General features: G+C 59.8%; 1 protein-coding gene across 2 annotated transcripts in view; it reads left to right on the top strand.

The window, feature by feature from the left end:
- The first annotated feature begins 4,526 nt into the window (after positions 1 to 4,526).
- KCNH6 (potassium voltage-gated channel subfamily H member 6) overlaps positions 4,527 to 12,628 on the top strand; it is a 30,942-nt gene continuing 22,840 nt past the window's right edge. For both annotated transcript variants that reach the window (XM_065699357.1, XM_065699355.1), the window contains exons 1-2: positions 4,527 to 4,697; positions 7,714 to 7,944. In XM_065699357.1, the coding sequence (XP_065555429.1) occupies positions 4,622 to 4,697; positions 7,714 to 7,944 (307 nt within the window). In that variant the 5' untranslated portion in view covers positions 4,527 to 4,621. The remainder of the gene's footprint in view (positions 4,698 to 7,713; positions 7,945 to 12,628) is intronic.

The raw sequence follows: 12,628 nt of genomic DNA, 5'->3' as shown, positions 1-12,628 counted from the left end.
ATGCGCAGCCACAGCTTAGCAGCAGCCGGGGGCCATCGGCAGGGGCTGCCCCGGGCAGAAGGGGGGAGGCGGGGGGGGGGGGGTTGTCCCCTGGGGAGCTGTGGTTGGAACCTGGGACTCCCCATCCCAGCTCCTTGCTTGTGGATGTCTCCATCCTTCCCTCCCTGCAGGGAGCAGGAAGAGGCGGTAAAGAGGGTATAAAAGACAAGTGGGGGACCCCAAAGACACACACACACACACCCAAAGCAAGCTCAGACTCCCCCCAGCCCCATGGCTTAGCCAGAATTCCCTACCAAGGGATCCAGCCTATTGTAGCGATAGGACAAGGGGTGATGGGTTTAAACTTAAACAGGGGAAGTTTAGGTTAGATGTAAGGAGTAAATTCTTTACTGTGAGGGTGAACAGGCACCCCATCCTCCATGAGCAGCATGCCTCCATCCTGCATCCTTAGGGTGCAGCGGCAGCAGGACCCAGCACAGGCTCTGCTTGTGTCCCCATGCTGGTGGGGTCTGTCCCCCTTGAGGACCTGCAGGTCATGGGGAGTGAACTGACAGTGCTGCAGCCCCAAATGATGGGCCAAACCCTCAGCGCCTGGCTGCTCTGCATCCTGCCCTTCCTGGCATATCCTACAGCATCGCCATGGCTCATTGCAGCCGCCTGCTCATCCCAGTCCCAAGGATGAGCCGTGCCTCAGTTTCCCCTGCTGAGCAGTGAAGATGCTGATGTAGCTGCCATGTGCCGCATCCCACAGCTGAGTCCCTCAGCTTTTCCTGCCACTTCCAAGTGGGAAGTGGCTTTTAATGGGAAACAACGTCTGTGACTTGGTTTAATGTCACCGTGTCCCTCCCATGTTTGCAGCCTCCCATCAGGCCTCCCTAGGGATGCTGTGGTGGAAAGCCCAGGCTGACAAGGGTTAATCTGGGCTGCGCAATTAACGGTGTTTGTTTTGGGTGTGTTTCTTTGTAGTGAGCAAACAAAGAGTGTGGAGGCGAAAAAGTGGGAAAATACATCAGGATTTGGAGCGGTGGGAACCAGGAGCATCCTTCCCCCTGCAAAATCCAGCTACAGCCCTGGTTCCTCCCTCCTCTGTCACATCTCCGGAGCATCTTCCAAAGGTGAAGGACAAAGCAGGGGCATGCACAGTGCCAGGGAGTGGGGACACTGGAGTCTGCCTGGGAATATCATGGGGATGGTGCGAGCCCATCTCTCCTGTGCTGGCTGTGTTTGCCGTGTGGCTGTAATTCCAGCCATGTGGAAAAACACCATCTCCCCGTTGGCAAACATCTCTCCCGACAAGTGTCAGCCAGCAGCTGGGATTCAAATGGGTCTTGTCCCCTCCATCCCACACCTCCCACCCCAAACCCGCAGCCCATCTCATGGCTGAACCTGCCCCTCACCAGGTGGGTGACAATTCCCTGCGGAGATGATCGTTCCCTGCACTCTCCGGTGCTGCAGGAGCAGGGAGGAGGAGGATACCCTTGGGAAACACCAAGGTCTCCTTTGTCCTGGAAATTGAGTGGCTTCCCACTGATTCCCCAGGGTCGGGAAAGGATGGAAAGAAGGGGAATGGAATAAAACACTCGAGGAGGAGGAGGAGGAGGAAGAGAAGAAAGAACTGAGCAAGGGGGGAGGGGGAGGAGGAGGAAGAGAACAGGGTAGGGAGAGAGGATTTACTGCTCAGCTGAATTAGAGGGAGCTTCCTTGAACAGCAGGAGAATTTGCCCAGACACCCCAATTCTTCCTACTTGGGATAAATGTAAGCACAGGATTAACTGCAAGCATATGCTTAAGACCCAAGGAATTGAAAGAAGTCTGGGCATAAAGTGCTCCAAGGAGGGCAGGGCATGGACGGGTATCCTTGTGGCTGGAAGAGCCATGGGAGGGACTGGAGCTTAGTCAATAATAACCTGAAAGGGAATGAAACAACTCCATATGAGAGAGCTCTATGGGGAAGAGGTTCTTCCAGCAGCCACGAAATGGGATGAGAGTCCCTGGCCAGGGACATGGGGATGAAGTGGTCCCACCACCATGCCCGGAGCAGGACAACACTTCCGGGGGTTTCTTCCCATGCCCAAAGCCCCATTGGTGCCCCCATGATCCACTCTGCTGGGGAGGGGTGAAGCCCACACGTGCCCTTCTCATCAGACACATCCGTGTCCACGTGATGTGTCCATGAGCGTCCCGGACTGATTTATGGGATGAGAGGAGGGCAGGAGGCCAGCCTTAAATCCTGACTGCCTGCTGATTAATCATCACAATTACGCTCCTATTAGCTATAGTAATCATAGTTTTGCTTTCCCTTTGCAGAAGTGGCCATCCAGGAGCCTCCGAGTGGCTTCACAAGGCCAAGTGACCAATGTCCCTTGTTTTCCAGGGAGGAAATTGCGGCACAGAGCTGTCTCCCTCGAGTCACCCAGTATATCAACAAGAAAACAGAGAGGCAGGAGCCTGGACTCAGTGTCCCTCTCCCTCCCCCATGCTATTAAGCTGCATCTGTGTAATATAGAGCAAAACATCCTCCACGAATTGCAGTAAATCATGGCAGAGGCACTGTTCAGGGTGGAGAGGGGGGGAGATAATGGGTTTTTCAACCCTCTTCGACAATAGAACAAGTTTTTCTCCACTGGGGAAGGCTGACTTCTATGAGAGACAGAGATAAAAGCAGTACTAGGGCTCTGAAATGGGGCTGAAAGGGCACCTGCCTTTGCTCAGCCTCTTGCATTGATAGGAGGCAGCTCCAGCAAGGAAAACACTGTGGGTCGAGTGCCCCACGGGCATGGCCTGGTCCCCATGTGTATTGCTGAGGTACACTGGAATATTAATTGAAACTCCCAGCAAAACACTCCTGCTGATGATAATGGACCATAATCCTCTTAGACCAATTTCATGCCTGAAAAATTGTGCATACCAAAGTAATAATAGAGAGCCCCTCGGTGGACACTGTCCTTAGCAATGGGCCTGGGAGAAGAGGGGATTTCTCGGGAAGCAAAGGGAGCTGCCCCTTGGCTTTGACCCCCAATAGGCACTGAGAGATGGGCAGAGGAAGAGTTGAACCTGGGGTTGGGGCTGCTCTACCAGGGCAGCATCGCTGAGGGACCCCCCGAACACAGAGACCTGGGCATCCACAGGGACCCCTGTGCCCTACCGAGCCCGTGGGCCCTGCTGTGGGCCCAGGACCCCGGCACACTCCGGGCCCACAGAGCCCTGCCACAGCCCCCCCCCCCCCCCCAGCAGCCGCCCCCCCTCCCCTTCAGCACCTCGGCGAGTGGACAGCTCCGGGCTCGGGGTCCCGCCCGGCCCGCGGCACCCGGAACCCCGGCACCACCCCCCCCAGCACCCCTCATGATACCCCGGTACCCCCAACACCCCCAATATCCCCAGCACATCCCAGCACCCCCAGCACCCCAGCACCCCCTATTATACCCCGGTACCACCCAACACCCCCCAAACCCCCCAGCACCCCCAAAGACCCCCCAACAATCCCTAACACCCCCCAGCACCTCCCAAAACCCTTCAACACCCTCTAGCACCCCCACATCCCCCACACCCCCCAACACCCCCCAAAACCCCGCAACACCCTCCAGCACCCCCACACATCTCCCGGCACCTCCAACACCCGCCAGCACCCCCGAGCACTCCCAGCACCCCCCAGCACCCTCTAAACCCCCCCGTACCTCCCACACCCCCCCAGCACCTCCAGCACCCGACCCCTCCCCGGCACCCCGGCCTGCACCCCCTCTCCCGCCCCCCTGTGCCTACCAGCACCTCTCCTGCCCCCCCCCCCTCCGTACCCCGCACCCCTCAGCGCCCTCTCCTCTGCTTCTGCACCCTTGCACCTCCCCCCCCCCCCCAACGCCGGCACCTCTGCACCTCCTCCTCCGCCTCTGCACCCACCCCGACTCCCCTGCCCCCCCTCCTCTGCCACCCCCTGCACCTCACCCGCACCTTCCTTCACCATCCCCATCCCACAGACCCCAGCACCCCCTGTCCCAGCCCCCCAATTCTCCCCCTACACCCCCTGTCCCACCCCCTCAAGGACCCCACATCCCCCTCCCCCCCAGCACCCCCTGTTCCACCTCCCCAAGTTCCCCCCCACACTTCCCGTCCCAGCCCCTCAAGGGCCCCACATTCGGCCCCCAGGACCCGCCTGTTGCCCCCGGGACTCCCCAAGGCTGCAGGGCCGATGCTGCGGGACACGGGGAGGGGCACCGGGGAGTCCTAAGGGGGTACGGGGGGGGGCAGCTGTTGGTGCTGCGGGCTCCCCGGAGCTCCGTCGGGCCGGGGAGCGGTGACTAAGCACTTTGGGGATGTCTCCTCTTGTTAGTTTACTCCATCACCTTCTCCCCCTCTCAACCGGGTCCTCCTCCCTTTATCCCCCCCCTCTTCCCCCCCCCCCCCCCGCCCCATCCTCATCCTCGCCGGGCTGTGCGGGGCGGGCTGCGGGGTTCCCCCTTCCGGCCACCGGGAGCATGGGAGCCCCGGGCCGGCTCCGCTCCAGAGCTTGGGCAGCGCTGGGGTGAGGCGGAGCGGGGCCGAGCCGAGCCGACCCGAGCCGCGCCGCTCCGGGGCCGCTCCGCGCTCCGCCGCCGCGCCGGAGGGAAGTTGGGCGCATCCCGGCGCGATGCCGGTCCGGCGGGGCCATGTGGCCCCCCAGAACACGTACCTGGACACCATCATCCGCAAATTTGAAGGGCAAAGTGAGTAGCGCACCCCCCGGCTTCGGGGAGCAGGGAAGGGGCAGAGCGGGGCCGCCGCAGGGTGCCCCCGGGGCAGCGTCGCTGTGACCCCGCAGGGGTGGGCGACAGCCCCGCCGTTATAGACGGGGCGGCAAAGGGGGGGCAAAAAGTGGTCCCAACGCAGGGGGGGGCGGAGATCCGCACCCCGCACACAGAGTGGGGCAAGGGAAAGGGGTCCCCGGGGTTTGGGGGGTCCCCGGGCAGGGCTTTGAGGGGGTCCAAAAGCCCTACCGGGCTCGCTGCCTGTTTGCCTTCAACTCCGCGCTGCTCGCAGGCAGCCGTCCCTAGCGAGGTGTTGCCATTTGCTGTTGCTCGGAGCAATCCCTTTATGTGAATTTTGGGGGCTGGTTTTCACGTCAAAGAGAGTGAAGGGATCGCGAGCACCGGGGAGCTCTTTGGGGGGTGGGAATAGGGGTCCCGCTCCCACTCTCTGCGCACCTCAATGGGGCTGGGTCCCCCCTATGCAGCCAGAGAGGAGGAGGGAAGGGGGAGCGCTGGGGGCTCGGGGGTGCGCTGTGGGTTTCCTCCTGTGTGCGATTTGCCGGGGGGGTCCCGCGGCTCCCACCCCGGCTGTGAGTGACGTGACCCTGGGGACGGCAGCGAGAAAAACTGTCCCTGCTTCCTATCAGCTCCCGCTGGGAAGCGGCGGCTGAGGAGCAGCGGGGGCAACACGGGGTGGCCGTGCCAGCGGGGCGGCAGCCAGGCCCCTGCATCCCTGCCTGCTCCCTGCCTGCGCTCTGCCTGCTCCCTGCCCACATCCCTACACCCACATTCCTTGCCCACATCCCTGCCTGCTCCCTGCCTGAGCCTTGCCTGCTCCCTGCCTGTGCTCTGCCCGCATCCTGCCTACATCCCTGCCTGCTCCTGCCCGCTCGCTGCCTGCTCCCTGCCTGCCCTCTGCCTGTTCCCTGCCTGCACTGTGCCTGCTCCCTGCCTGCATCCTGCCTGTGCTCTGCCTGCTCCCTGCCCACATCCCTACCTACATCCCTGCCCACATCCCTGCCTGTGCTCTGCCCGCTCCCTGCCTGCATCCTGCCTGTGCCTTGCCTGCTCCCTGCCTGCACTATGCCTGCTCCCTGCCAGTCACAGCAGGCACCACTCAGGCTCTGCCCAAACATCACCCCTGCTCCCCTTCAGCAACTTCGTGGTGTGAAAAGTGAGGGGAGACAACGAACCCCCCCGGTCACATCACTGCCGTGGGCAGGGTGTGCTCCCATGGGTGCCTTCACCCCCCCGCAGCTCCCATGAGTGCATGGGGGAGGCCCAATGCTTCCCTCCCAGTGCCGGTGCTGAGCCCCAGTGCCATGGGGGCAAGGGCTGGAAAAGCAAACCAGGGGTGAAGATACCTCCAGGGAGACCTTTCTGCAGCTCCTTCCCATCCCAGCCCTGGTCTCATCCCCAGCACGGCTCTGGCTTCCTGCAGCCCCATAAATCCTGTCCTGCACCAGCCCAGCCTGCATCCAGCCTGGATCCGGCCTGGATCCGGCCTGGATCAGACCCGTGGAGCTGGCACTGGCTGGGGAAACACTCATAGCATCCCTCAATAGCAGGGCTTTGGGGGAAGGTCCCCTCCTTGTGCCACCTTCCAGCTGGCAGAGCAGTTTGGATAGAGAAGGATCGGGAAGAGGAAGCTGGAAAACGTTTGGCCAGGGTGGTTTGTGCTGTTTGCAGCACCAGTGTCAGCTCCGTATGGGAGAGGGAAAGGTGCTGGGGCGGGAATTCCCCACCTCAGAGGGATGTCATAGGGTGGGATGAAGCAGGAGACCTCGGTGCGGCATCCCTGGGATCACGGGTTTAACCGGGAGGCTGGGACAATGCAGGGACATGAGGAAGAGCCCCGATGTGCTGCGGAAGGGTCCCCCGCATCCCACCGCATCCCGGTGCCACAGCATGGGGAGGGTTCTCCCGCATTCGGGTGGAATTCCCCAGGCGGCTGGAGCGCTGCTCTGGAGCAGGCAGGCTGCAGATGCCATTCCTGGGTAATCCAGGAGATTAATTGGGGTCTGGGCTGGGAGGCAGCCTCCAGACGGACCCTGACCTGCCTCCGGCCCCAGCCCAGGAGGGGGAGATGCTGTTGAGGGGGGGCACAGCATCCATCACATCAGCATCCACAATCGCATCCCAGCAAAGCTGACCCGGGGAGGGTCCTCCCCAGCCCCGCACCCCCTGAATTCCCTGGAATCAATGAAGATGAAACCGAATCAATGAAAATGGAACTAAATCAAAGCTCCAGGCTGGCTCTCCCCCAGGATAAGGATGGAAGCGGCTCCGTCTGGGCTGGATGACGTGAGCTGGGCATGACAGCAAGTCCAGCCCAGCGGCTGCAGCAGCAGGAGGGGATGGAGTGGCACCACTCGCTGCCTCAGTTTCCCCTCTCCCCCACCTGAGCGCTTTCCTTTTTGAGTGCCAGGGCCCAGCAGGGGCTGGATTTCAGCTGCAGCCCAAAGGCAGGATTATCCTAGAAAACCTGAGGAGAATCATTAATGTGATGGATTTCACCTGGCTCCCCATGGAGCTGAGCCTCACGCTCGCTCCTCCTCTCACCCCTTGCTTTCAGTCATCTGAGCCAAGGTGGGAAGTCTCAGAGATAACCCAGGTTGCTGATGAGCTCCTGGGGAGAGATGAATGCTGCTGCTTTTCCCTCTGCTTGCAGTGCCAGCCAGGGACAGATCGCCCATGTATTAGGGAGCAGCAAGTCCCCACATGCAAGCAGTGAGGCTGTGTGGGTTAGCCCGGCCCCGGCAGAAACTGGCTTCAATGGGGATCCCCTTTTGGGTCCCCATGGCCACCGATTCACATGAAATCAGGGCAATTGGGGGAATTTCTCCTCTTGGAGGAGCAGCGCAGGTAGGGGGGGTCCACTACCTGGTGTCCCTGTATAAGCCTCAGAGTCAGTAGCATCCAAAAGCCCCAGCACCCTGTGGCCCTTCATCCCTATGTGTCTCCCTAAGCCTGGTGCTCTCCTGGCTCCCTGCAGACCGCAAGTTCCTCATTGCCAATGCACAGATGGAGAACTGCGCCATCATCTACTGCAACGACGGCTTCTGTGAGATGTTTGGTTACTCCCGCGTGGAGGTGATGCAGCAGCCCTGTACCTGCGACTTCCTCACCGGCCCCGACACCACCAAGAGCTCCATCGCGCAGCTCACCCAGGCCCTGCTCGGCTCCGAGGAGTGCAAGCTCGAGATCCTCTACTACCGCAAAGACAGTAAGAGGGGCTTGATGGGGTGAGCTGGTGCTGGGAGGTGTCACCTGGCCTGGGTTTGGGGTGCCAGGAGCTGGTGGTGGGGTGTGAAGGGGGTTTGATGCTATCAGGGCATTGCTTTGTCCATGGGGGCTGTCACTGGGATGGAGTCATCTTTGCCATGATGGGGACCTCAAGCGATGGAAGTTGTTCATAGAATCCCAGACTGGTTTGGGTGGAAGGGACCTTTAAGCTCCTCCAGCTCCAACCCCTGCCACAGGCAGGGACCCCTTCCACTGGAGCAGCTTGCTCCAAGCCCCTGTGTCCAACCTGGCCTTGAGCACTGCCAGGGATGGGGCAGCCACAGCTCCTCTGGGCACCCTGTGCCAGCGCCTCAGCACCCTCACAGGGAAGAGCTTCTGCCTTATACCCAACCTAAACCTCCCCTGTTTCAGTTTGAACCCATTGCCCTGTCACTGCAGTCCCTGACGATGCATCCTTGTAGCCCCCTTCTGCTGTCATTGCCTGATTATTTGGGAATGGAGCCATTTACAACCCCTTGGTGATGCCTCAATGCTCCCGGAGCCGCAATGGCGTCACTCCCTGCATCACGAATGAGGATCCAGTGAGAAGCCCATGGAGGAGCCAGGCTGGGGCATAGTTTTCCTGGTCTATGCTCCAAGACAAGATGAGACAGATCCTTCATCCCTGCCAAAAGCGGGCGCAGGCGATGGCCTCGGAGCTGCCATCGCAGTGAGCAGGAGGCGGCTGTGCGTGCACAGATGGAATTACGCTGGGATGAAAATGAAGCTTTGATGGCCCATACGAGTGATTAGTGGTAATGCTGCAGGAAGTTAAACACATATGTAGTGCTTGATGCTGCAAACCAGCAGTGGCCACGGCTCCTGGGGGTGGGGATTGCAGATCCAGTGCTCAGCAGAGGTTAAGACAGGAAGTATTCCCCTTTTCCAACCTGTGGAGCTTTCCCATGGCTTCATCAGGGACTGAAGGATGAGGGGTGATGGGTTTAAACGGAAACAGGGGAGATTTAGGTTGGAGATAAGGAAGTTCTTCCCTGCGAGGCAGGGAGGCCCTGGCTCAGGTTGCCTAAAGGTGATTGCCCCATCACTGACGCTGTTCAAGGCCAGGTTGGACAGAGCCTTGGGTGCCATGGTTTAGTGTGAGCTGTCCCTGCCCACAGCAGGGGGTTGGAACTGGATGATCTTAAGGTCCTTTCCAACCCGCTCTATGGTTCTATGATGGGCTGAGCAAGGGGCTGCACCCTGCAGGGGCAGGATGGAGGAGAAACAACTGGAAGCAAAGGGAAGGAGAAGGCAGGAGGCCTGGCTGCCAGCCCAGCATGCTATCTCCGGGCTGGGACACGGGTATCCTGGCCTCCCTCCCAGACCCTATCTCCCGGGCTGGCATCCAGGTGCCAGTGTATCAGCCCCGGGAGTTATCCTCCGGCAGCACCCTGTGTGTTAACCCGCACTGTTAACGTGGTGGGGCTGGGTCACACCGCTCACTGGCTGCCTTTCCCATAGGATTTTCCTCCCATCCTCCCTGATTAAGGCTCTTCCCGGGTGAAGAGGGGCCAGGGCTTGGTTGCACATCCCCACTTGGCCGCTGTGATTTGCACTGGAGCCCAGCACACAAGGAAGTACGAGGAGAAGTGGGTATGTCCCATTCTCCTGGTCCATCCCCATGTGGATGCACGGCCATAGCAAGGACATGTGCAGCCAGGTTCCCCTCCCTCAGGACTGTTTCCCCATCCATCCACGGGGACTGCTCAGCCGGGAGCCTGATCCAAAGCCTGCTTTGAAGCATTCCCACCTGGCTGGCGGGATGCTCAGTGCTCTCCTCAGAGCCCTGCTCTTCCTCTAGGCCACAGGAAACTCTCTGTGCAGCTCTGAGCCGCTTTCTTCTCTTCTTTATTAACAAGAAAGGGGAAAACTGAAGCCAGAAACAAGCCCTTCGTGTCTATTTTTAAACCCCAGCCCCACCAGCAATCTGCTGTACAATTGTTTCCCCCCCAGCACTCAGCCTGCGACCGCTCAGCCCATTATAAATGGGTCTTATCGGCAAAGAAAAGGCCTTTGCATTATAGGGAGCTGCTGCTTAATTAACCAGCGGAGGCTCGGAACCCGCCTGTCCTCCTTTTCATGCCAGCAGCACCAATCTCCAGCCTCAACCTGCTGTTTATTACTGCGGTACTCCCGGCTCTGCAGCTCCCAGGGTTGTTTCCTTGCTCTTCTCGTTGCCAGAGGCTATATTATACCCCAAATCCACCCGTCAGAGCCCCCACAGCAGGGCCAGGGTGGCGTGGATGGGTGGGTGGATGGAGAGGTGGAAGGAGAGATGGATGGAGGGAGGGAAAGGGGCAGCCGTGGGTGTCTGGTACAGCAGGATGCTGCATGGTGGGTGATGGGTGTCCCTAGGGACAGCCTTGCTGCTCCGTCCTCATCCCGTGTGTCATCAGCTAATTATAACAGGGGAGCTGACAATGAACCCAGCTCTGGGCAGCCAAAACAGAGCCAAGAAGCAAGTACTGGTGTGGGGCAAGGGCACAGCAGCCTCAGAAAGAGGGGAGAGCCCGGCCATGGCGCATGTGGGCTCTAATCCCCAGCTCAAAGCTGAGAGATCAGGGAAAAGTTAATTTCCTCACAAGATGCTACACAGCTGGGGGGGTCATTATGGGATCATCAGGAGCATCCACAGCCACCAGCCCCAGGGATACGTTCCCCGTTGTGGCCAGGGCTGAGCTGAGCATCCCATGGAGATGACACCAAGAGGCTGGTGGCAACAAGCAGGGATGGGGTTTTAGCCCCTGAGGGTGATGTGCTTTGTAGCAAAGCAACCATCGGGAGCCACTGGAGGCTGGTGGCGAGAGGTGCTGGGTACCACGGCGCTGGCATGGCCCGAGCAGCAGCTGGCAGCACTTAATCTGCGTGAATGTGGTGCTTATGAATATGAAAGGGGAGACATGGGGCCAAGGCAGGCGTAGCAGCTGGTGGAGCAGCTCCATCCCCGAGCCCATGGAGCAGTTTGTGCTGGTCCCCTGGGGCCAGGAATTAGGGATGGGGATGAGGCTGGCAAACTCATTACACTGGTGCCATAAGATGGGCTTTCCCCCAGAGGTCCAGGAGGAGGGGGGGGGGGAGGTTGCAGAGAGAATGGGGCACCCATGGGGTGCTTGAGCTGGCAGTTGTGGGGCAGGCAGGCACAGGTTTGGGTGTCCACTGCACCCAAAGGGGACAGTGGGATTCTTGTGACATAGAATCATGGGATGGTTTAGATTGGAAGGGACCCTAGAGATCCCTTTTGTCCCCAGCACAGGGCACATCCATGGCACAGCCACCACCTCTCCAGCTACCGCTGCCATTAAGCCCTGGCTGAGGCAGGCAGGGATTCATCCAGCCCTGTCCACCCCATGGATGGACATGGGATCCCCAGGGTGGAGGGGATGCCCCGGCTGGGAGGCATGGCTGGGAGCTCTTGGCTTGTTCAAACATGTGGGTTTAAGCCAAGCTGGGGCTGTTTGCTTTGTGTTCCTTTAAGGGCCAGGCTCAGCAGAGCCAGGCTGTGACCTCCATAAGGACACACACAATGGCCCAACTCCAGACTGGGACTTATAAACATCCCGCCCTGCAATGACAAACTCTCTGCCCCCAGAAATCCCGAGCTGTGGGGCTGATTCTGCACCCTCAGCACCACCATTGCCCCATGGACAGCATGACTGGGGCACAAAGCTGGAAGGGACACGTTTTCCATCCTCTGCTGCTCCTCGAATGCTTTGTGCTTGGACCAGATGTCCCAAGAACAGAGGGGCAGGCCCAGAGCATCCCCAGCACCCCCTGGATGCTTCCAAGGAGGCTTTTCCCTGAAATCCCTGCCCCAGCAGAGCCAAAATCCCACTCAAATCTCTCCATCCCCATCCTCACCGCTGTTACATTCCCAATGGCCCCATATGCCATGGGGACAGGGCCCTTGGGATGGCGGGACAGCCCTGGGAATCGCTGTCAGCACTGCAGCTTTGGCTGCACAGCCCTGAGCTAAGCTGGACTAATTCCTGCAGCCAGCAGGGATTTAGGAAGGGAAGGACCACGGGCCTGGATGTGGTCCCTCACTCTGTGCCAAGGAGATTAGGCTGCATTTTGCCAACCCCCTCAACTGATTTGGGACCCCTTTTGGCTCCTGGGGATCGGAGCATCCTTCCGTCTGCATCCAAAACATCCCAGTGTGCTTGGAGGCATCCTCCTGGAAGCTGCGCTGCTGGGGGGTACCCTGAGCCACCCAGAACTCTGAATTCCCCCCAGTGTTGCTGCTTCTCACCCGAGAGATCCCTGCTCATCACCTCACAGGGGTAACCTCCATCCTCACACCGTTACTTCTTAAGGTCATTTTAGCACTTTGGGGGTTGCTGCAAGGACCATTAAGGGTTGGTCTGGTGTCACGGTGGGTTTCAGTCTCCTGATGCCCTGTCTGGGTTTGGGGAGAGGCCAGCACCCATTGCGCACACCAGACCCCAAGGGTGCCCCATCTCCCACCAGCCATCATCTCCCATGGTTTTCCATCGCACCTCCAGGATTCGCTATAGGCTCTCCCAGCAATCAGTGCTTCCCACTGAAGTCTTTACCCAGCCCTGACACTGATTTTTCCCTGGACAAGAGGGAGCAAGGCTGGGCCCTCCCAGGCATCTCCCTGGCTT

The sequence above is a fragment of the Lathamus discolor genome, chromosome 20 (genome assembly GCF_037157495.1).
Source record: "Lathamus discolor isolate bLatDis1 chromosome 20, bLatDis1.hap1, whole genome shotgun sequence".
Classification (NCBI taxonomy): domain Eukaryota; kingdom Metazoa; phylum Chordata; class Aves; order Psittaciformes; family Psittacidae; genus Lathamus; species Lathamus discolor.
Note: the sequence above shows the minus strand (reverse complement) of the source record. Positions and strands in the feature narration are given on the sequence as shown.